The sequence below is a fragment of the Aspergillus welwitschiae genome (genome assembly GCF_003344945.1).
Source record: "Aspergillus welwitschiae strain CBS 139.54b unplaced genomic scaffold BDQ94scaffold_10, whole genome shotgun sequence".
NCBI lineage: Eukaryota > Fungi > Ascomycota > Eurotiomycetes > Eurotiales > Aspergillaceae > Aspergillus > Aspergillus welwitschiae.
In genome coordinates this window covers 160,190-183,301 of record NW_020798704.1, presented here as the reverse complement: position 1 = coordinate 183,301, position 23,112 = coordinate 160,190, and the positions used below count along the sequence as shown (strand labels likewise).

The 23,112-nt window shown below is 49.2% G+C and overlaps 9 protein-coding genes across 9 annotated transcripts; 6 read left to right on the top strand and 3 right to left on the bottom strand.

Annotated features, from left to right (window-relative positions):
• Positions 1–789: 789 nt before the first annotated feature.
• On the bottom strand, positions 790–2,178 carry BDQ94DRAFT_168724 (branched-chain amino acid aminotransferase; the record flags this gene model as incomplete). Its single annotated transcript, XM_026771137.1, has 6 exons — positions 790–1,044; positions 1,120–1,739; positions 1,804–1,830; positions 1,880–1,993; positions 2,055–2,087; positions 2,142–2,178. 6 exons carry the CDS (start codon positions 2,176–2,178, stop codon positions 790–792), a joined length of 1,086 nt encoding a protein of 361 aa, XP_026628064.1.
• A 3,786-nt stretch (positions 2,179–5,964) lies between these two features.
• On the top strand, positions 5,965–7,521 carry BDQ94DRAFT_158421 (Metalloprotease; the record flags this gene model as incomplete). Its single annotated transcript, XM_026768947.1, has 1 exon — positions 5,965–7,521. One exon carries the CDS (start codon positions 5,965–5,967, stop codon positions 7,519–7,521), a length of 1,557 nt encoding a protein of 518 aa, XP_026628063.1.
• Positions 7,522–9,280: 1,759 nt separating this feature from the next.
• BDQ94DRAFT_168722 (uncharacterized protein) lies at positions 9,281–12,000 on the top strand (the record flags this gene model as incomplete). The annotated part of the gene is made up of 3 exons (XM_026771136.1): positions 9,281–9,463; positions 9,518–11,910; positions 11,985–12,000. 3 exons carry the CDS (start codon positions 9,281–9,283, stop codon positions 11,998–12,000), a joined length of 2,592 nt encoding a protein of 863 aa, XP_026628062.1.
• Positions 12,001–13,245: 1,245 nt separating this feature from the next.
• On the top strand, positions 13,246–14,860 carry BDQ94DRAFT_177165 (zinc-dependent alcohol dehydrogenase family protein; the record flags this gene model as incomplete). Its single annotated transcript, XM_026772836.1, has 3 exons — positions 13,246–13,390; positions 13,464–13,931; positions 14,005–14,860. The coding sequence occupies 3 exons, from the start codon at positions 13,246–13,248 to the stop codon at positions 14,472–14,474; spliced, it is 1,083 nt and encodes a 360-aa protein (XP_026628061.1). The 3' UTR covers positions 14,475–14,860.
• Positions 14,527–15,090, bottom strand: BDQ94DRAFT_168720 (cupin domain-containing protein; the record flags this gene model as incomplete). The annotated part of the gene is made up of 1 exon (XM_026771135.1): positions 14,527–15,090. One exon carries the CDS (start codon positions 15,088–15,090, stop codon positions 14,527–14,529), a length of 564 nt encoding a protein of 187 aa, XP_026628060.1.
• A 402-nt stretch (positions 15,091–15,492) lies between these two features.
• BDQ94DRAFT_158419 (uncharacterized protein) lies at positions 15,493–16,949 on the top strand (the record flags this gene model as incomplete). Its single annotated transcript, XM_026768946.1, has 2 exons — positions 15,493–15,557; positions 15,599–16,949. The coding sequence occupies 2 exons, from the start codon at positions 15,493–15,495 to the stop codon at positions 16,947–16,949; spliced, it is 1,416 nt and encodes a 471-aa protein (XP_026628059.1).
• A 531-nt stretch (positions 16,950–17,480) lies between these two features.
• BDQ94DRAFT_177163 (LIM domain-containing protein) lies at positions 17,481–20,369 on the bottom strand (the record flags this gene model as incomplete). The annotated part of the gene is made up of 3 exons (XM_026772835.1): positions 17,481–19,949; positions 20,035–20,175; positions 20,258–20,369. The coding sequence occupies 3 exons, from the start codon at positions 20,367–20,369 to the stop codon at positions 17,848–17,850; spliced, it is 2,355 nt and encodes a 784-aa protein (XP_026628058.1). The 3' UTR covers positions 17,481–17,847.
• Positions 20,370–21,205: 836 nt separating this feature from the next.
• Positions 21,206–21,555, top strand: BDQ94DRAFT_140136 (uncharacterized protein). The gene has a single exon (XM_026765566.1). The coding sequence runs from the start codon at positions 21,218–21,220 to the stop codon at positions 21,407–21,409; it is 192 nt and encodes a 63-aa protein (XP_026628057.1). The 5' UTR covers positions 21,206–21,217; the 3' UTR covers positions 21,410–21,555.
• BDQ94DRAFT_140135 (uncharacterized protein) lies at positions 21,539–22,580 on the top strand. The gene has a single exon (XM_026765565.1). It carries the CDS (start codon positions 21,575–21,577, stop codon positions 21,887–21,889), a length of 315 nt encoding a protein of 104 aa, XP_026628056.1. The 5' UTR covers positions 21,539–21,574; the 3' UTR covers positions 21,890–22,580.
• The last annotated feature ends 532 nt before the right edge of the window (positions 22,581–23,112 follow it).

Genomic DNA, 23,112 nt, shown 5'->3' with positions numbered 1-23,112 from the left:
TGGCGTTACGTATCCATACTGGTGTAACCATACATGTAATGAATGTAATATATGATAGCATATACATCAGCCTCATCTGGTAAGATATGATATCATTGTTTGTTTGAGGCTGTCTTCAACGGGCAACTGACTGATTTAGTAATCAAAGAAGGCCCAACTAGAAGCCACGTAAGGCGGTTCAACAAGGGCTTCGCTGAGGTCTTATGTAGAGGCTTCCTGAGGCCGATGGTCTAGCACGAGCGGATAGTATCCGGTGTGACGGTAACGCTTCCGGTTATCTTCGGCTACCAGCGTCGATAGGGAAATTGCATAGAATGAACGACTGACAAGTGGGTTACCTCTCATCGGTGTCACTAGCATTTTCTTCCCCTTATTGCGGTGGATATGTACGAGGCCAATTCAATATGTGGAAGGACCTCATGCCATGATTTTCAGGCAGTAGGATGCGAGCTTTTATGCCTCAGGTACGAATATTGCTGCCCGCGATAGACTTGGAAGCCTTGCGGGACCGCACGGGCGATAGCATACAACTTCTTGGCGCGTCTCTCGATGGATGGTGCCGAATTGAGTGAGTTATACAAATGAAGAAAATCCTCAGGGGCCACTGTCATTGTGTACATGATTCACAAATGAAATATTCCGAGCGTCTCATCATGATCAACTGATTAATATATACTGTGCAAGATCTAGTAAAGGACGGCAAATGATCTATTCCGTCTATGTAGCCATAATAAGTGTAAGGGGAATTCATAAAATATATAGCTAGTTGCCACGCTTTCGTTTCTACAGTCATGCATTTTCATCACCACTTGGCTGCTCAACAGGCGAAACCTGCCATAGCCAGTCCTCATTGGACTTGACTCTTCCTTTCTGAATGTCCAGAAGAGCCTGTTGCAGCTGCTTACAACCATTGCCTGAGCCGTCAGTGCTATATGCAAAAATCTCCTCAGTAGACCTCCGGGTGATCGACTTGATGGAGACCAGCATTGCCGCAGTGCCGACCGCGATGACCTCACTGAAATATTGGAGTTCGGAATATGGAATCTGCATTCGGGGTCAGCCTATGTAACCACAAGTCCCAAGGCAAGGGACCGAATGTATTCAATTGTGGAGTCATACCGGGCGGACCTCAACATTCCAACCTAGGGACCTGGCCAGATCCAGGCATGTGGTGCTGGTCACACTTTTCAGGATTGAGCGACTACTGGGTACCACCACTGTGAAGGAATCTCCGGTTTTCTTCAGACCGATAAACCCGGAGGTGCTGAACTCGTCAATTTCAGAATTGGTTCGGCTGTCGAGATGTAGAGTAATGAAGTAACCCTCAGCACGGGCTTGATCACTCCATTTCAGAACGGGACCATAATTTCCACCGACTTTGACATGGCCCACGCCTTTAGGAGCAGCCCTGTCCAAGTCTTCCAGGATCAGGGCTGGTATAGGCTGACTTCCATGGTAGGCCCTGTAGGGCTGGACATAAATGCAAAACTTGTACCCCGTCCCCGCGGAGACTGCAAAGAACGGATCCGATCCGAACACCAGAGGTCGAATGTAGAGGGCAGCGTCTGTATCGTGTGGTGGCACATACTCCGCATTGCTGGCAATGACGAGATTAACGCTACGCAGGAAGAGGTCCTCTGGAATGGTGGGAATAGCAACTGCGGAACACGACAAGGCCAGCCGGGCTGCATGGTCCTTGGGACGAAACACATTAATGTTGCCTTGAGGGTCACGATAGGCTGATTTAAAGTCAGTTCCATGTTTTGCTAGGAACTATCACCAGTCGGTATCATATCACAATACCTTTCATGCCCTCAAATGCTTGTTGGCCTATCGCGTTGTTAGTTATTGATTTGGGGCCATCGGCACGCATGCATACCATAATTGAGCCCTGGCGCGAGACCATGAATGCGCAGCAGAGGATCCTCAACCAGTCGAGGTTCTGACCAATGGCCAGTAGATACCGAATACTCACACTCGATATGAGCGTTTACTAGAAACGCAGAAGCTGTCAGCCAAGATACTCGCTCTCCTGTCTAAGAACATATACTGACCATCCATAGGTGCAATCCCGAGCTTTTCCCATTCTGGAATAACCACTTGTCAGATTACGTACTTGCAGCTGCGAGAAGTCTACCCACCTAGGGACTGAGTAGGAGGAGGTGGAAAGGAACTCATTGTGAGGTTCTATTGCAGCGCAATTGATAACACTATCGAAATTTGTGACCAAAAGGGAATATGGGATAAGACGCACTTTACAGTTATTGAAGAGTCATACAATAAATATTCTCCTCGTTCTTCCTCTACTACCTCGTCCTCGTATTCCAGAAAGCCTTATGGGGGCCGAATCCCATTGAGCAGTAACTGAAACACCTATACGCAGCCGATGAAATACACTTGTTAGATACCACATAAGTATCGAATGTGTACCGATCACGTGATGAGCATGGTCTCACGTAATATGGTAGTAAGCGATACAATACACATTGTAGTAAGCACTATAACCAATACATAACCATTATAGTAAGCAATAAACTACTAATCACTTAGAAGGTAAGAAGTCTCCATTTGGGCCTGCTTTGGAGAATATCAAGTGACATCATGGCGCTGATTGAATGATCTACGTATCTAAGTTAAGACACCACTCCGCAGCTTACTAGTGCTGCCCCCAATGTTACCCCAGTCATAGGACGAAATTTCTAGAACATCTTCCTTTCAGACTGGACATGCAGCTAGATTATCTCACTTCAGCATTAAACCCCGAAGCAAGCTAAGCAACCTGTAAGAATTGACGAACACTATCATCGCTTAGAAAAGCCGAGGATATTTCCGGGGTACTTTTGAGTCAATCTTGGCTTTCCATTACGTTACCACTATCCTTGTAGATGCATAAAGGGGGAAATAAGTAAAACCTCTCTGTATTAGTGCTGAACCAGTAGAATGAACTCGATTAACTGGGCTATAGTGTAGGATTCGTTCTGGAAGATACCGAATACATCAATACGCCAACCCAATACACCAGCTGCGGCGTGTCTCACACAAAGAAACATGTGGTAAGATACCTGTCCCTGATTACATAGTTGATACACAGTAACATTGCCCAACACAACAATACCCTTTGGATGACACCGTTTTAGGCTAGTGGCCAGTGATAGTGAATAGAACAAATAACAATAATTAGATGCGAGAAGAGATCTTGTGTATAGTAATTTCTAAACATAGGTTCGCTGAAGGATGTGGCATTTCTTTTCTTTGATGAGGTCAGTGAGGCGTTCGCAGCAATGCAATGATCAGATTTTCTCTTTCATCCTATTCGCTTTGAGGCTCTCGAGGACTAGCACTCGCGCAGAAACAAGAAGGGTATAGTGCATGAAACCCTCACATAATCCAATCTCAGGACAAAATACGGGGGCTGACTCGGTCGTATGTGTATATAATTGAATTAGATTTCAGATGGCGTTTTAGTGGTTGGAAGACCCCGTAGGCAGACGTGACGAAGGATCAGGTGATGCCCGGCTACAGTGAATGTTTCGACATTACATTATCACGATCGAGTTAAGGTCAAAGCCTATGGATGCTTCATCAGTCGCTTGACCCGGCGGGTCTAGCAATAGGTGGAGAGACTCCGGCAGCAGGCCGAGGGAACCCGATCTCTCACGATGCAAGGCTACCATTACCATAACTGGTGAGGCTTGTACTGCGAGTACATCGCTTGCGTTAGGCTTATTATTTATCTTCTAAACCGCCATTATCAAGGCTTCTTTCAACCAAGGGTCAGGGATACCAGGAAGAGATAGATGCATAGTTCTACACGGGAAACCTACATACAAACGCCTTTTCCAAAAGCGCAGGCCAGGTACAGCGGGCGAAGAAAGGGGTGTAGTATAGTAATCACTAGTAGCCTGGTCTAGATAGAAACAGGTGCAACTATAGTACGTTATATGAGTATAAGAGTTCCGGTTTGTCCAGTTGAAGTGTTGTCCACCGCGCCGTTATCCTCTTCTACAGACGGCTAAACTACATCATCTAACCCTTGAAGCATTATGACCTTCCAAGATTGCAGTAAAGTGAATATCTCTCTTAACTTGAAACTATTTGCCAGAAACTTGGCAATTTCTTGTCATGTTTGCGGCAGTAGGCCGTAGCCCACAGCTGTATATTTAGTAATTCAGAAGGTCGAGGTCCCTGATGAGAGGATGTGATTCAGGATTTGTAGTGCTAATCGTTACCGCTGCTGACAGGAGGTGTGGAAAGTAATCTGTGTTACTATTAAGCCCGAATTGGTCTTCATAGCATATTAGCTTGCCTGGCAATCTAGAGCCATATACATCCGATTGTCCACTGCTTGGACACTTACACAAAAGTATCTGTGCTTGCTGGTGAAAGGACGTTGATTGCATTGCAAGTAGTCTATCTTTGACTACCTTGTGCACTTTGGAGATTGTGATAAGGAAATCGATAACCTAGTGGTTGTTTGTCAACCCTGCTATAACATTACAAAGCGGCTCCCAGTGGGGATGCCAACCTCGGTAGTTTAAATTTTGGTAGATGTCTCCAGAGGTTTAGGCCTCCTATAATCACTAACTTTACAGAGGTCCCTTTACCAACTACCTTGAGGGATGTGATGTGCTAGCATAAACATAGTGGTGATTCTGCTGAGCCTAACCTCAAATCATTACACCCTCCCCAGAAGCGCAAGCGTGAGACAGCGGAAAGAGAAAACCTAGTACTCTAAGCATGGCGGATTAGCTTCTAGGTATGCATAGTTGTAGCGTCTGGCTCCAAATATTGCGGGCGAAAAGAGGAAATAAATGTATAATAATACCTAATATTTGTGCAGTAGAAAGTTATTCCAAGTATTCCAACTTCCCATAGAGGACACTCGTCTAACCTAAACTATAGTTCTAGGCCTTCACCATCCAAGCATAATAGTAGCGGGGCAGGTATTACCGTGGGGAATGATTTATTCTCAAGGACAAACTCTATTCCAATTCGTATTCTCAAAAAAAGTTGGCTCTAAAAGTTCATAGTTAAGGTTTTGATCACAATTTGCCGCGATGTCGACGTTCTTAGCTCTCCACTCTTTTGGCGACCAAGTCTTGGCCGTTGGCAGTAAGCTCTTGCAACAGTAGTTTCAAGGTTGGATTCCTATGTGGGCGCAACGTTCCTGGTTCTCCGCGAGTGGAGCGATCGAGCCTTGGCCGTTTGCAGTAACTCCTCGCAACAGTTCCAAGGTTGGACCCTCTGAGGACGGAGGATCGACACCTAAAAACATCTAAGGGTTATTAAAGTTTAAGCTTAGAACAATCACCGCTGGGTCTCCCTTGGTCCACAGCATTTGTCTCCTCTGGCTGTTATTACAGCAACTTAATAGAATCCCATATAATGTCAGATTTCAAGTCTGTCTATGTTTTGAAGGACAATATTTGGCTGTGAAATCAGCAATGTCTTATTCATCTAATGGGGACGCGGGTAGGTGTCAAGTCTAGGAAAGAATACCCGCTGATGATGTATGAGCCGAGAAAGCTATATCGCAGGCATATTTGATAAAATAGAGCCTGGAACAGATCTCTATTAGAGTTCTTTGTTGAACAAAGAAACTGCAGCATCTTTTAAAGTAGGGCCATATGATCTGACATTACTACCATTCGAGTCTCTACCAAAATGTCTGCAGTACATTGGCTTCCCCCACTTAGCCGCTGATAGAATGTTCGTGTAGACACTTCCCATCCAAGGATAATTGTTGGAAGAGTATCTAGAACAGACTCATTAGAAATTCTAAATTGCATATGCTCTCTGTGTCCTGCACTATATAAGCTGCAAGGAACTCGAGCTATGGATTGAGCTCTATAGTCATATATCTGTCTGTCTCAACATCTCTGTTTTGAAACATTAGTTCCTGGACATACCTTCTGTGTATTACCCCAGTCTGCCCATCATAATTATTTTTAATAAGGAACAGCTATGGACAGCACCAGAATCTGTGTGGAGCGTATACCCAGTTCAGAAAAGTCGAAGCTCCCTCCCCGCAATCTGGTGCCGCCCACTTTAGGATCCGGTCCAGCAGAGCTTGCGATGCCCAAGAATGCTTACTGGCGACCAGGAACAAAGCTCCTCGTTAGGTTCCTTTCTGGGAGCGAGTTCGTGAAAAACAAGGTTAAATATTATGCTCAGACATGGGAGAACTACGCCAATATCGACTTCGTATTCAATAACTCACCGAAGGCACAGATCAGGGTCAGTTTTGTAAGAGGTGGAGGCTCATGGTCCTATCTCGGAACTCATAATTTGGAGATTTCTGATGACCAGGCAACAATGAACTTTGGATGGTTTGACGATAACACCCCCGATGAAGAATTCAGCAGGACAACCATCCATGAGTTTGGCCACGCTCTAGGATGCATTCACGAGCATATGAGCCCTTCGGCATCTATCCCGTGGGACAAAGACAAGGTTTACCAATATTATATGGGACCCCCAAATGTCTGGTCCAAGGAAGAAGTTGACCGAAATCTTTTCCATCAATATGCGCCTTCAGAAACTTTTTACACTAGATTCGATCCACGTTCCATAATGCTTTATCGAATCTCGAACGACCTAACGATCGGGGACTACGAAACGCCTAACAACACTGTACTGTCAGCCACAGATAAAATGTTCATTCACTCATTATATCCGGAGCAGGCGCGTAGCCAGGCTCGATTTACCACCCAAGACTTCCGTCCTCCGTCAAGATCAAACCTGTTAAACGCACTGCAGGTCAATTTCGATCCTGAGTACAAGGAAGCTCCAAGCATTGCTGTTGGTTTGACGGAGCTGAATCTAAGCAAAGACTTCAACGTCAGAATAAAAGCATACGCGGATCGCATCACAGAAAGTGGATTCGTTATCCACGCTGATTCATGGGCCGATACTATTCTTTTCTCCGCTGGAGCTGCCTGGTTCGAAGTTTCCAGCACCGACACCGAGTTCCAGACTGGTAACTTTGATACTCTTGAGCTTCACCCGTGGAACGAGGCCAAACCCCAAAATAGAAAACGTGTGGTTTTTGAACGGTCTTTTGCTGAGCCTCCTAAAGTTCTGGTTTGGCTTCAAGGGTTTGATATGGATAAACGAAAGGACTGGAGAATTGCAGTTCATGCATCCAATATATCCAGTGAGGGATTCGATATCCATATCGACACTTGGGGAGATAGCATTTTGTATAGCGCCTCCGCATCATGGATTGCATACCCTGCGGACAAAGAAGGCATATTCAGCGGGGTGGTGGATTCAAGTATTCGACAAAACACCACATCCCCCAGTCAAGTTAAAGGGGGGAGAGTGGACTTTCCGAGAGGAGTATTCGACAGAAAACATCGGGTGTATGCGGCTATAAAATCATTCAATGTTAGTTGCAAACATGATTTGAGGCTCAATATCCAAACAGAGAAGATTACGAAAGATGGGTTCGATTGGAAGGTTGAAGCAGGTGGAGACAGCATGCTAAATGGCGCAGGCATTTCGTATGTGGTGATTTGAACTATTTACCGGTTTATTATTCACAGTCATTTTGCTTTGTGAACAAAAGTTCGTCTTCAAAAAGCAGGAACATGAAAAAATGAGGGGAAATCAAAGAAACAAAAACGGAAACGGAAAGGAATGGAATGAACTGAAATGAAATGGTGGTGATGGAGCTAAACTGCTGATTGCTTTTTCTGAGACTTATGCTCAGGCAAATTTCCATTGCTAGGTGCTGAATAGCTAATACTCCATGAGTCAGAAACGGTAGTTTGAATCGAAGTTAATTTACTGAAGAGAAGACGGCCATTCGTAAAATCTGTTTAACGAATATCTGTAGACATGGTAGACGAGCGAAGCTTTACGAGTTGTGGGGCCCCGCCTGGTCACCCGAGGCAGAGAGTTTTGTATAATTACCTACAAAAAGCTTATTATAAAGCCAGATAGATACAGGCTCACCAAACCAAGGATTTAGCTAGAGATATGAGGAATTTATTCTGTCATGGTAGAGAACCCTTAAAGATGTAAGATGTAAGCAATGATATATTAAAGCTAATAGGATGCTAATTGATAGATACAGTATCCTATATTTACATAGGAAACTATCCTACAAGGATCAGAAGTAGTAACTAGAATCACCATAATATAGGGTAAGAGATACCATGATATATAGTATTGATGACTCCATGAATTAGTTAACATTTGATCCTCTTTTCTGCAGCTTCCGTGACTAATACAGGCCATAGGAAGACACTAAGCCGCTTGGTAGAACAACAGCAATCCTCTAAGCCCTGAGAACCTCACCAGCAGCCACACGTTCTCCTATGCGAGTGGATCCGCAGGGATGATACCACTGACATCCATCTAAGGCGTTCTGGCAAAGAAAAGGTATTTGTTATTACTTGAGGATATGTTCCCGCAAATCGGCAGGGATCATTAACCCAACTTAACTGACCACAAAATAAGAAAGCCAAGATTGAGACCCAAAGGTCTTCTCTACCCAAGTACCAACACACATGGCTAGGCCTCTTACAAATATTTTCAACGCCCGGTATAGAAGGTTTCAAAAGGCTTGGTGAACTGTGTATATGATAGTTATTTTCACGGTTTCTTGATCAATAACGCTAATCCAAACAGGCTTTAGCTACCCCTCAGTATGAATGTCTCCGGGTCGATATGGAGTAATAGAATGTTCGACTTGAGGCTAGACTTAAGCTCGGCTGACCGATATCTAAATGCGTAAATTCTTTGTGTGGTTATATGTTACTTATAACAGGCTAGTGTGGGGCAAAGTTTAATCGAAGCAAACATGGCAGCTTCGGATCTGAGGCCATAATTAGGCCACAGGGAATCCCTACCCCAGTTCAACTTACGAGATTCCATCATTCAGACCGAATAGCCTTCCCGAGTCTCTTAATTGACGGTCGTTACTGCGGGGTTTCGTGTAGAGGACATGCAGAATTGCTCGGCTGCCACAGATCCTAGGTTCTTCTGTCTACAACACCAAGGGGAATACTCTAACCATCACGGCCAAACAGACATCGACAAAAAATCCTCGAAGATTACGAAGTAGCGCCACCATCCATGCGTGCCAGGAAACATTACATCTGCTGAACGTCACAGGAAGTGCCCAGAATCTACCATACTCCGTGGTCATACATATAAAGGGACAAGTTATCTCTAGCTTAGCAGAAACAAATCTTTGGTGATTGGGCAACCCTGTCTTGAGACACATCAAAGGCTCTTTAAACAAGGATTGGTTGTTTATCTAGAATACAAGATGCCGCCGGGTGATGGTATCCGACGCGATATTGCCCACATAAGTGCTGAAGAGCGCGGCAGACTACGGGATGCTATAATTAAACTGCACAAGAACAAATTTTATCCTGGCGACCGAAATGACAATCCCACTGGCGGTGTCAGTTATTGGTTCAAGCAAGATGAGATTCACGCTCATACTCATGTATGTTTGAGAGCCACTCCAGCTGTATGAGATTGATTTACTAACTCCGAGTAGCACGGATCTCCAGCCTTTCTTCCTTGGCACCGTGAGCTCGTCAATCGATTCGAAGCACTGATAAGAGAAATCGATCCAACTCTATCTTTGCACTACTGGGACTGGACAAAGGACCCACAAAATCTAGATGACGGACATGGAGGGAACTTCAGCCTCTTTACAGCAGATTTCATGGGAAGCGCATCTGGTGAGGCGGGAGAACCGTGGAGATCGAACGGGTTTTACGATCCGAACGCGTCGAGTACGCGTTCAGATAACCCATTTGATCCTAATAACAACCCAGTTGACCCCCCAAGGCTCATTACACGAAATGTATCACCAGGCTCCCCGGTGACGGGAAACGATGACCAAGCAACAGTTAACCTTTCCTCATATCCGGCGTTTAGAAACCAGATAGAAGGGTATCACGGTTTAGCGCATGGTCACATAGGCGGAAGCCTGAGCAACCCACACACATCATTCCGTGATCCGTTTGTATTCCTCCTTCACTCCGGTCTAGATCGCCTCTTTGCATTATGGCAACTCAGCAGTGACGTTGATGTACGTCTGGACCCAGAGCAAGTGTACAGTTTTGAGGGTAATTCCACCGGTTCTGGGGATGTGCATACCCTGAGACCCTTCTGGGGTATCCTGAGCCCTGTCGAACCGTGGGCTGGACCTGCCGCTCAAAATACATCTACAGGAGTCATCTCTAATGTGCGTGCGACCCGCCCTTGGGCTCCTCCAGAGAATCAGCAGAATCTTCCCGAAAGCCAAAAGAATCACAAGCACTGGACTATTGTGAAGCCACCCCGTTATGATACCAATCCGACGGTTGTGGAAGTCCTGAACCCAGGAAATATTATCTCCTTCAACCAAGTGCCCGCTAGGGAAACAACCGTCCGCGCAGCAACTTTCAGGTTTATATCTAGCTATCCAGTTAATTTCTCCGTTACATCTGGTCCGGGGCCGCCTTTCTCTGTATTCACCAGAGGCGGAACTGTGTCCATCTTTGGAAGTAACGATAGTATCTGGTCAGAAGCAAAAGTGTGGTTCTCATTCACCGCGGGGCCAGCCAATGAAACAGCCCCGTCTTCCCCGGTGACAATTCATTGCGAAACAACAAACTACAGCCAAGACTTTACGTTTACCTTGACTGGAATGAGCATTCCGCGTCCAACCGCCGCAGTAGTGCTGGCGTTAGACCAGTCTGGGAGCATGAATGAACCTGCAGGAACTACGGGCCTTCGTCGGATTGATGCCCTCAAATATGCAGCAAAACAGTTCGTTGAAGTAATCCAGCCTGGCAACGCTATAGGGTTGATACGGTTTGACCACATTGCTTATGCTCCGAATGATTCAATATATCCTGGTCTTCCCCTCTCAACCGTTGGTGAAGGAATATTTGATCAGGAGCGCACCAACGCCAGGAATGCAGTCAATGCACATGCCACCAATATAAGGGGCTCCACGTCCATTGGAGCTGGCATCCTCCAAGCCCATCAAGTACTTAACACGTCTACCAGTTGGGACGTAAAATCAATCGTTGTCTTCACCGATGGGCTCGAGAACACACCTCCAACTATCCAATCAGCCATGAACAGTATCAACTCGCGTACGTTTGCCATTGGCCTTGGAAACCCCCAACAGATCGATACAGTCGCGTTAAACGCGATCACGAATGCCACTGGTGGATACGTATATATCACCGGTGCTCTAGGTCCTACAGATGAAGACTTTTTCAAGTTGACAAAATATTTCCTGCAAATACTCGCCGGGGTCACAAATACTGATATCGTCGTAGACCCCGTTGGATTCCTACCTCACAACTCTGAGATTCATATACCCTTTGCAGTTGCAGACGTTGATATCGAAGTGACAGTGGTTCTCTCTGTCGATGTGCCTGCGGTGGACATTTATCTTATCACACCCTTAGGAAAGAAGATAACTCCTTCCAATGCAAACGGGTTGAATGTCTCCTTCTCAACCGCAGACAACACCTCACTTTACCGTTTTACGCTTCCAGTTACGATCGACTCTGAACAAGAAAGCACTGGTAATTGGGAAGCAGTGCTCCAGATCAATGAGAAACAATTTAAGAAGTACTGCGAGCCTCAGGTGACGCATGGTGAGACTACTCCTACGCCTTGCCGGCGTGGTGGTGCCCGCTACAATGCCAGCGTGTACGCGTGGTCCAACCTGCATTTACGCGCAAATGTCTACCAAGATACCTCACAGCCAGGCACTAGTATAACTATCCGCACGCTTCTTGACGAATACGGTGTCCCTTTTGGAGGCAGTGCGAATGTTGTCACCCACGTAGCTTGCCCCGATGGAACACATTTCGAAATTTCTCTTGGAAAGATCGATAACGGTATCTATGAAGGGGAATTCAAGGCTGTGATGCATGGGTTGTACACTCTCCATATTGCAGCACACGGAGCAACAACTAATGGCCTCCCTTTCACTCGAGAAGCATTGCTGACAGCCGTCGTGCTCTCTGATGGGGAAGGTCGAAGCCAGGACCAACTTGTTGGTGGAGAGCTTTGTTGTATGGTGCAATGTTTGTTACGAGATCAAGGGCTAGGTAAAATCCTGCGGGAGAATAATATTGACGTGGATAGGTTGACGCGGTGTATCGAAGAATGTTGTACTGCCAGATTACAGTCTCATGGATAGGGCAAAGCACTTTCTTTTCGGTTATCTTTACTTAACTCACTCCGCCAATTACAGCTTAACGGAGTATGGACTCCACAGTATAGTGGAATTCGGATATCCGTCGTCAAAATCTCCTATCTACAGTTCTCTGCTGCTTTTCTAAGTTGCTAACGTTCTGGACACTACCTCAATGACATGATAGTTCACATATGAACGTCTGTGATGTTATATCAGGCTCCTTCAAAAGTGACTTTCAATTTCCTGTGTTACTATGATAATTGAATTGATCAAAGTGCAGATTACTGAAGTTTCAGGCTCTTATGCAGATCGACGAATCCAAGAAACTCAAATCTACTAGTCGGATTTAGTTGGCCTTGAAACAGGCCAATCAATTCCCCAGTGCGTTGTGCACCATGTGTTACATATCCCATCTTTGACAGGATCTACTTGTCAGTGTAGATAGCCTAAATCGAATTAGGGAGGCCGATCCTTGGGAGTTATTACTAGTAGTCGACCAGGTCAGGAATTAGAATGGCTACTTTCCTTTTGGTTTTTTACCTTTCTCCACTGATTATGTCCAGGGGCTTTCCATTAACCCTACCATAATATGCTATTTCTTACTATCCTACTTTAAATCCTACTAGTACTTGGCCTAGCGTTGTGTAGACAGTGTTGTATAAATATATCCTAGCTAAGCCAGTGTAATACAAATCATCCTACTCTGTAAGATCACCAACCCAAAAGAAACCGACCCCTAGACCACCCTCCCCAACTCCCCAAACCAGTCGGGAAATGCAACCACAACCACAACCACAATGAAGGTTCTCCACTCTTCCTCACGCATTCGGCAAACCCTTTCCGTGAAGAAATCCATAGTTACCCACACTCTGTCCTTGATTGATAATCAAACTCCCATTTACCCTCCCCGCAGTGGGGCATCGTGACATCAACATTATTTCTCCAAAATTCCCTTCTTTTTTTCCTCCTTTTTATCTTCCCCTCATCCTTCACATTCCCCTAATTGCACATATCTCAATAAACCACTACCAGTACAACTACAACCAAACAGAGGAAGAGAAACAAAAGACAAAATGTCCCTTGCCCAATGGACCACAACCCTGACGGGCCTCTCCTCCCTCACCAAATCCACCACCAACATCCCGATCCCAACCCCAGGAGATCATGAAGTCCTCGTTGAGATCCACGCCGTATCTCTAAATTACCGCGATGTAGAGGGTACTCCCATTCCTATTCCCCACCCCATCCTCATCACTATAACCCCATGCTAACGATGAAATACAATAAATAGTAACAAAAGGCGAATACACCCACCACAAAGCCACCTCCAGCACCCACCCCCTCGAACAAAAGGTCCCCTGCTCCGACATGTGCGGCACCGTCACGCACATCGGTCCCAACGTCACCCGCTTCCAGCCCGGTGATCGCGTGCTCTCGACCTTCCTTCCGGATCACATCACCGGTCAGGTTACGGATAAAGAATTGGCGACGGGATTAGGACACCCCCAGCCGGGCGTGTTGGCGACGCATAGGGTGTTTCCGGAGCATGGGCTTGTCAAGGCACCCAAGCACCTTGGGGATGTGGAGGCAAGTACGTTGCCGATTGCGAGTGTGACGGCATGGATGAGTTTGGAGGAGAGGATTAAGTTGAGGAGTGGACGCGGGGCTGGGGAGGGTGGTGAGGTGGTGGTGCTGTTGCAGGGGACTGGAGGGGTTGCGGTTGCCGGGTTGCAGATTGCGAAGGCGTTGGGGGCTATTGGTATGTCCATTGCGGTTCCCTTCGGGGGTGAAGATTGGTTTGGGGTGATGTTGCTAATGTATTGTGGGTATAGTGATCATCACGTCGTCGTCGGATGAGAAGCTCGAGAAAGCGAAGGCGCTGGGTGCGGACTACACTATTAATTATCGGACTACGCCAGACTGGGATCAGGAGGTCCTGCGCATTACGAACGGGAAGGGGGTGGATGTTATTCTTGAGACTGGGGGTGCGAGGACGCTGAGGAAGAGTTTCGAGTGTATTGCCTTTGGGGGCTTGATTAACTGCATTGGGTATTTGTCGGGCAAGGTGGATGATCCGGAGGATCGGATTAATGTGAATCTGCTGGCGCTACGACGGACGGTTACTCTGCAGGGTATTATAAATGGTCCGAGGGATCGGTTTGAGGAGATGGTGGGATTCTATGAGGAGAAGGGGATCAAGCCGGTGGTGTCGAAGGTTTTTGGGTTTGAGGAGGCCGATCAGGCGTTTAGGTTCTTGGAAAGTGGAGGGCATTTTGGGAAGGTTGTTATTGAAGTTCCTTGAGCGTGTCATTCATTCTCGGTTTGTGTATGGAGAATCGGTGTATAGATAGAAGCTATTGATTAGCTCCGTCGGAGGGAGGCAAATCCGACGAATGTCCCAGATCTTCACCCAGCTGCTTGCCTCCCTCTGCAGTGATGGGTTTACAGTCTTGCAGCACGAACAGCATTCGCGTCCAGTTCTCCTTGCTTGGGTTGCGCCATCCGTGCATCGTCCCCCGCTGCACGGCTATGTCGCCCTTCTTCATCGTCACTTTCTCCCCCGAGTCCAGCTCCATGATGATTTCGCCCTCCAGGACAACTCCGTAGTCTAAACTCCGCGTGCGGTGCATGAATGGGTCTGTGTTTGGCGCAAAGTCCACCACGCGGCAGACGGTGCCGTTGGGGCTGACGAGCCCGAGGTTCTTGGATTCCATTTTGGCAGTGTGGGTAGAAATATCGGCGTCATTGTTGAGGTCGGGCGGGAAGGACGAGGTCGTGTAGGCGACGCTGAAGCCGAATCTGTCGTCCCCGATGCTTGACCAGTCGCCTGCTGTGGAGGAGTGTATTATTGCCTCGCCAGAGGAGTTGTGGGAGGTTATGTGGCGAGTGTAGTTGGGGAGGCCGGAGGGGACAGCCATGGTGTATAGCTGTTTCAAGGTAGGTATTTGGTTGAGCAGAAGAGAAATGGGTTGGAATGGGAGAAAGCTGGAGGGAGGGGGAGGGGTATAAGTGCTGTTGACTGCATCAGGAATGCTGCAGATCCCCCGCCCGCTTGTGGCTGGCTGCTGATATGCAAGATGCGCTGGCACGATCTGGTTTGTTCGGAGGAAGGATAGACCGAGGCTGAAGATGTGTTTTGCATGTTTACTTCTTCGGGCCTCCTTTACTCCTTGTGTTCCCGGTGAAGTTGGTCGTAACACGAGCTAAGTGTTGTGGTTGGTCCGCATTATAGTTCCAGGCAAGCTTGTGAAGCTGCTCGCACGGACAACCCATTTAGAGCTCTGGAATGACGAACATTTACGAGTCTTGACGTAGCAACAATGGGATTGAACCATCAAACAGGAACTCCCTTGTCGTTGACCATGGTTCAAGTCTATCTCCCGAGGTACCACCCATAGATGATGTGGCAGCCTGGACAAGCCACAGACTCCCAACGTCATTGTCCTTCTTCAACTCATTTGTTGCTCGATCAGCGCCACCGATCATCCATCTCCATCTAATGCTGCATACACTTGCTGATCATCCGATGTTTCCACCAGTAGAAGCGTCGATACAGAAGCTGCAAGAAAAGACCAAGGCACACCCAGACACCCTGCCAGAAGAGGGTCCTGTCCGATCTGAGCTGAAACAGCGCACCGAGATGAACGGGGTAGAAGTCCTAGCAGCATGCCGGCAAGAAAGAGAAGGAGAGACCCAGAGACGACGGTCAATCCTGGCCATGTTGACGGGGAAGCATCACCAGAAAATAGCTCGTCATGAAGAACACCAGGGCGAATCTCAAACCGACCAATCCAAGGGAAAACAGCCGCAAAGGGAAGTGCCTGGAGAGCAAGTTCCAGATACCCCTCGCAGCGGCGTGCATGTCCCCACCGCTATCCCAACTCTAGGAACAACGCGCGCTGGCTCCCATCAGAACCCAACCCTAGGGTTAGTTGAAGATGCCATCATCCAGGTCGACCATCTCCAAGTGAAAATAGTCAAGTCATGGCAGAGCATCGACACCGTCCTAAAGGCTAAGACTGCTGGTATGCCCATGATCAAATCCCAAGTATACGCCCTCGAGTGCAGAGACATGGCCGAAACGCTATATGAGTACATGAGCAAGGGCCTCAAGGAGTTGACATCGACACGAGATCAAATATGCGAAGCCTTCGAGCGTGATCCTGATCTGCAGCATCACCACCAAATCTTATGGATATCAGCCGTAAAGGCAGAAACAAAGGCTCAAGACATAATGCGCTTATACAAGGCCTTGGCAGCGGACATAAATCAAACCCTGGGTGCATATCACATGGCCCGTTCCACAGCTATGATGAACAGAGAGACCTTTACGCACACGAAATTGAAACACATCGAGAGCGCCGCGAGGGAACGCCGTCCAAGCCGAGTGCCCCAAACCCAGTCTCAGGAAAGTCAATACATCGCTCGGACTGTAGTGCCACTCACAGGACCAGCGACTCCTGGATACTCGGGATATCCCAATCCCATAGCCATGGATGTTCAGGAGGGCGAAGAGCAGTCCCCCGATATCCCACTTGTTATGGAAGTGCCTCGCTTTCCACTGAATCTTCCTCCGCAAAAGACAGTCCCAAAGACATCAGACAATATCCCCACTAGTGCACCTAATATCGATCGTCCCGTTTGCAACGAACAGAAGGCGGAAGAGGACACGAAGCAAGGCCGGCCAGGTGTATTGGCCACGAAAAAGATGCATATCTTCAGAACGGCGAGTCAACCCTTCTTTCTTCTATTATCGTCTGTTGAGGAGGCTCTTTAATAACTATCTTCATAGCTCTTGCGCGCCGGCTGAATTAGCATAACTGTGTCGAATTGTTTTGTCCGAAGCAGGTTCCGGACCAGATTGAGTACCTTTGACGTTAAGCAGAGACGCCTCGTTATGTGCCACCTCCGGTTCAAGTGGTTCAACGAACGCCAAACACCAGAGCTGATAGCCAAGCCATCCGCGCTGTAAAGGAAAGGATAAGGAAATGCAAGCATCATGGTCCTGCCGACCATCCATGCAGTTCATCTCAATCGGACTTGGAGCATGGATCTCGATGACAGTGGGACTGGATCTCTAAATACTGGGCCAGAATTCCGGATGCTTCGACGGAAAGGGACTAAACGGGGTGGTGGCCGAGAGAATCCGCGAAGCTGTGGCACATATATATTTCCAGATCAGGTGGTCGCATCCCGCGGCCTCAGGCACACCAACACAACTTTTTGTTTGGAGAGAATCTACGGGTGACATTTACATACTGCACCAAGAATGTTGCTAATGTGAAATTAATCAATTCATACATTAACGCTATAACATGCCGTTAAGAGGAGGGTATCCAGCCACCCAACCACGTAGAAGAACCCAGCCTGGAAACACCAAGATGACACCAGACGTTATGCAGGGTAAACATAAATTGTTGATGACCACCAACAGACAAGAAGAGAAAGCGACCCCAGTTCAAACCTCGCCAGCCAGGGGAGAAAGAAATCAACGATGAGGAACCAATTTCTGGAGATGCAAAAGAAGGGTATATGGCGAAAGGTCTAGGTCATGGCAAAGGAAATGTGAAGGGCAGAAAATAAAAAGGGGGGTGCCCAGTAACTTGGAGTAAATGGCAAATGGAAAATATAGCTGTCCGCAGCTTAAAACCAGATCAGAATAGCCATTAGGGATATCATATCATCATCAACCTGGTAGTCCGGCGCTCCGGGAAACGTCGCGCGGGAGGAAGGGGTCCCGTCGCTGCGTACGGCCCATCGACCGGGCCGGGTGGTCGCAGTCCACGACCCCGTCCGCGACCCGGTCCAAAGCCAGGACCCGGGCCAGGAGGGCCCATGTACCCTGGGGGCGGTGGTGGATATCCACGGCCGGACGGGGCTAACGGAGACGAGGGCATGGTTGGACGGCGAGGACGAGGCGGTGGTGGCGTAGCAGCTGCCGCCCGTCGTGCGTCACGTTCGCAGTATACCTGACCATACCATTCAAAGTAATCCCCCTTCAGAGGAATCTGGCAGGTGCGGCATTTCAGGCAGTCCGGGTGGAATTTCTGACGATCCGCGGGCCCACGGCCGCGGCGTTCAACAGTCTCTAGGTACTGGCCCTCAATGCCAGTATGGCAGGTCTGGCAAAGGGAGCCATTTCGTTCATGATAGTGCTGGGCACAATAGGGACGATCTTCCAGGACGTAAAAGTCGGCCGTCTGGAAGGGAGTCCGGCACTGGAAGCACACGAAACAGGCGCGGTGGTATCGGCCCGTCAGACGGCCGTCGGCCGACGACACGGACTTGCCCATGATCATTTCACCGCAACCACGACAGGGGCCCTTGGGCCGAGGTGAGGGTCGCGGCGGCGGTGCTGTCGCAGAACGCACCATCCCTGGTCGGGGTGGGTTCTCCTCCTCCCCCTCAGGACGCCGGGGTTTCTTTTCAGAAACAAGCGACAGGCTACCCTGACTAATGGCAGGGTCAGTTGGCGAGTCAGGGCTGAATAAGGCTTCTGGAATCCGCGGTGGCTCGAGGGCGGTCGGACTTTCGAGGACCGGTTCGTCCAGCACAGGCTGCTGGGGCTTCTTCTCTTCCTCCACAACAGGACCCAGACGACCCTGATCTGAGGGTTTCCGTCGGGACATGCTGGCTTCCGATGGCAGACTGGATAGAGACGTTCCACTGCGGGTGGTGTCTGACGGTGAGGAGTCCGACGAGGTTATTGAACTATTCGCAGTGTGGTCGACCTCTAGTCCCAGTGCTCGTGCGAAGTTGGAAACAGAGTTGTTCCCGTCACTAGCCGAATCAGAATCCTTCCTTTGATTGGTATCTCGCTCATTCGAGCGACCGGATTCCGCGTCTGCTGGCTGGAGAAAATCGGAGCTTTGTGGCTTGAAGGCCTTGTACTCCCCGTTGGCCGGGGTCGCAGGCGAAGCCAGTGGCTCATTTGGTAGCTCAAAGTCGAGCGGGGGTCCATAGGAACTCTGGGCCGGGCTTTGGAAGAACAACTCTGCGGATCCACGGTTGCTGCTAAGACGATCGGAGTTGCTATTGGTATGCGATGAGACTCGGAGCGCACTTGCATTGACATGGTCAATCTCAGCCTTGGCACTCGTCGGCCGTTCCGACACCCCGAAATCGAAGCCACTGTATATTTCACCCCTGCCTTCACGCTTGTCCGCGACTTCGGCGACGGAGGAATCCGAAATCCTGGAGGGGCGCAGGAGTTGCTGCGGTGCAGTAGACGGAACCGGGGGAGCATCATCCACAAACTTGTACGGATCGCGCGCGACGCTCCCAAACGAAGGCCGACGGCTCGACATGGCAGTCGACCGCTTGGAATTCCTATTGTCTCCATACCGCGTGCTTGCCAGCGATGTCCGGTAGCTGCTTTTGCTGTCTATCGAAGCGCCATGTTTATGGCCCACGCCCATGGCCGTCGCGGGAGGGTCATCTTTCGGGAGCGGTGGCGGAGGTACATCGTCTGAAAGCGCATTTCGGTCCAACGCAGGTGCTAATCGAGCTGATAGCATTGGAGGTGCTGACCTGGGGTCCTTTGCGCTCGGCATACCACCCGGGCGTCTGTCCGACATGGAACGGGGTAGGGGGAAGGTAGCAAATGCGGTTTCCAGGTTGATCGAATCCGGGGATTGCGGTTCGTCGGGCAAAGGAGAGGTCTGGCTGCGCTGGAGAGCTCTAAACGGCGACCGTTGACCTGAAGACGTCGAAAGAGGGGAAGGGACCAACGGGTCGTGGTTGGCTATCGGACTTGCGGGGTTCAAGAAAGGACGATCTGGAAGGTCGGTGTTAATTGCATGAGACGCATAACTCTAATATATGGATGGCGCAGGCTCGCGTGGTGTCCAAAATAAACATACTGGCCATTGCAGGGTCAATGCGAGGCGGAGGGCCGGACCTTCCGGGCTTGGAGGTCCAGGCATCGCTGGGAGTTCTGGACGTTAACCCATTGTCTGATTTGGGCGGGGGCGGCGGAGGGGATTGGGAGGGCGAAGGAGTTGCTGCAAGGGACCGGTCAACACATTGCATTCCAACGGTGAACAGCATAGCTGGGGTAGAGAAAGATTGGGGGAGAATCTTTACCTGGCATTGGTTTGGCACACACATGATCGCCCATGGAGGAGATTTCCACGCTCATTCCACAATTGGAGCACTTGATCATGGGCAGTAGGCCCCCCTCCATGATGGATGCCATGCTGGGCAACGGCGAAAGTCTACAATAGCGAACAGATATCCACCAGTCACTGGCTCATTGGAATGAGCGGGCGGAGGGGGGTGAGGGGGGGGGAAGTGGCTCGTCCAGGCCACGCCGGGCGCGTGCTTTAAGGGTCGTGTGAATCTATGCAGTGCAGGACTCCTCGCATGAGGGGAACAGTCTCATCCCCAGATGTCAAGGGCACGACACGACGCGACAGGACGATCTGGATGGAGCCAGAAGGAGCTGGGTTAGAGACGCATGGATGTCGGAGCTGGAAAGAGGAGAGAGAGATGAAAGCACAAGCACCAACCATTGTTGACTGGGGGGGCGTGTGGGAAGGGCCCATCCAAAATACTAATAGTAGTAAACTCTTGGCTGGGGGGGAAGAGAGCACTAACCATTAGACTAGACTAGCCTGGTTGCCAGTGTAGTGAGTGTCCAGTGGGTGGATAGTTAGCCCGTCTGGGATGCAGAAAAGCCCGATTCTAGTTGGGTGGGACTGAGAGAACTTCCTCGTGTGTTCGCCGTGGGAAGTTGGAAGTTTGGGGCGATCCACGAACCCTTCCAGCAATGTTTCCCCCTGATTGGCCCTGCGGCAGTCCAGCCAACACGCGTTGTTGCTTTTAGCACCACATCATGTCTCTCTCCTTGACAACACTAGAAGGTCCGGCTGCAGCTCGCCGCGGGTCGGAACACATTCTTCTTCGGTGTCAGCGCAGCGATTGGCATGGATTCTTACTAACAGGAGAAACCTGTAGTTAACTAGTGAGGCTGATTTCTTCTCCGAATATGTGTCTTCAGTAGAATTATTTCATGACTATCGAACGGGCGATTGATTCCTATGGATGAGCATACACTGTGTACACCCACTGACCGAGAGTTACTCCGGTCGCATCCCATACTCACTCACTTTACTTTCGCTCCGAACCCCCCGGTCAAGCCTCTTAATTTTCGTGTTCACACTCAATATCGGTCTTGAACTCTCATTTATTTTTATCTACCCCTTTCCCACATCCCCAATCAGTTTGCAACAATAGCTGATTTCGTGACGTTCAGACGATAGTGTTGCCTCCCAGGCATTTTAGCCCCTGAACCATCCATCATCCACCGCAGATCATCCTTCAGGGGCAACCCGCCCCGTGACTAACAACGATTCTCCCGTCCTCCCCCAGCCTAACTTGGCAAATGGCAACTAGCTCACTATGTTTTTTCCACGGTGTCGTCCGTCTGTCACCCCCCAGGACGGAGGAGTATCCTTCTGTGACTTAACTTGCAGGTCTCCAAGTGGGAATGGGAACGCACAAGCCTCGTCTCTCGGTTGGAGGTTTACGCCAATAACCTTCCCCTATTCCATCCCCCCCTATACCGTGCCTCTTACTTCTTCTTCCATTTCAAGCATCTTCAATAGTCCTTTACACTTCGAGGCATACCAGCACAGGCCTCCAGAGGTGACATCTCATGCCGTGATCCCAATCTTAACGCTCAAGATGGCGATGGACAATCACCCCAACCAGTAACCCCGCAACCAGATGTGATTTGCATCTACCCCATCTCCCAGCTACAAAGTATATTCCGGAAGCTTAAGCAGGAAGCAAGGGGCCCGGTTTAGCAGAGCGTATACGCTGTCATTCCTTGGTTAGACCCGACGATCTGGGAAACCGATGGCCTGTCACAGCTGGCAGATATATGTTTAGAAACTGTCCGAATTTCGAGAACAGACGGCCGGTCACACAGAGACGTCGTAACCCCTCGACTGCCCTCACGCATCCTGGTGGACCGATTGTGCGGGTGACGCAGATCGAAACCTTCTGCTGATTCTTAGCTGTGTAGCGTCCAGGAACCGGTGACCTCCGTACCATGGCTCGGTCCCAATAGTACCCGGCAGTCGGCGACGCGCATTGCTCTCAAGATTGAGTAGGATACGATACCTAAGGATTGTGAACCATGATGACATTCTTTGTGCGTAGTCAAGGTTCAATCTCAAGATCTGGCGGACGACAGGCCATGGGTACCTGCCTACGGATTATGCACGACTGCTGTCTTGTGTCCGATTGGCGGACAATATCCCTCCCCTAGCAGTACTCTGTAGTGCCGCAGTGTGCAGTAATGTACTGGTGTAATGCTCCACGCAAGCTCTGGATACATACCACTATATCCTAAACGCAAAACCTTTGAATAGAACCACTTCTTTTGGATGATGGATCCCACATGGTCTGACTATATATTCTGCTGCGCGTCAAGCGGCTATCTCACTGTCTGACACTGAGTCGCTCGTCGTCAGCCCATGGCGTCTGAGTCGGTTAGTTTTGCTTGCCGAAGGTCTAGCCGAGTCTCTGCCCGAATGTTTCCCGCCCTCCGCCAATCCCACGGCCGATGGACAGCCTCAGGCTGCCTTCCAGCCCATGGATGCCGTGTTGCCTGAGGACCTTGCAGCGGGCGCTATCACATGATTGTGTCAACAGCAAGCAATGAGGAGCAGATCATGATTGGTGTGCTTAGCTTGAACCCTACTACTAAATTGCACACAGTCATTGGAACACCACACACAGTGCAATGGTGGGGACAAGCGCCAAATAGACTCGTCTCCTTTTCACAATCCAGGCAGCAGTCCTGTTGGGCCGTTGTGCACGCATTACCGATGGAATAGTCCAGGGGTCGTGATCCTACCACGGCTCGTCTGCCGAGCTCTCCGCTGCTCCCCTGCCCACACACCACGAGCTTCCTGTCGAGCTTGCTTGCC

What these genes read in the sequence shown, in the direction of transcription:
- BDQ94DRAFT_140136 (XM_026765566.1), top strand. Translation starts at nt 21,218, where the DNA reads ATGAGCATACACTGTGTACACCCACTGACCGAGAGTTACTCCGGTCGC.
- BDQ94DRAFT_140135 (XM_026765565.1), top strand. Translation starts at nt 21,575, where the DNA reads ATGTTTTTTCCACGGTGTCGTCCGTCTGTCACCCCCCAGGACGGAGGA.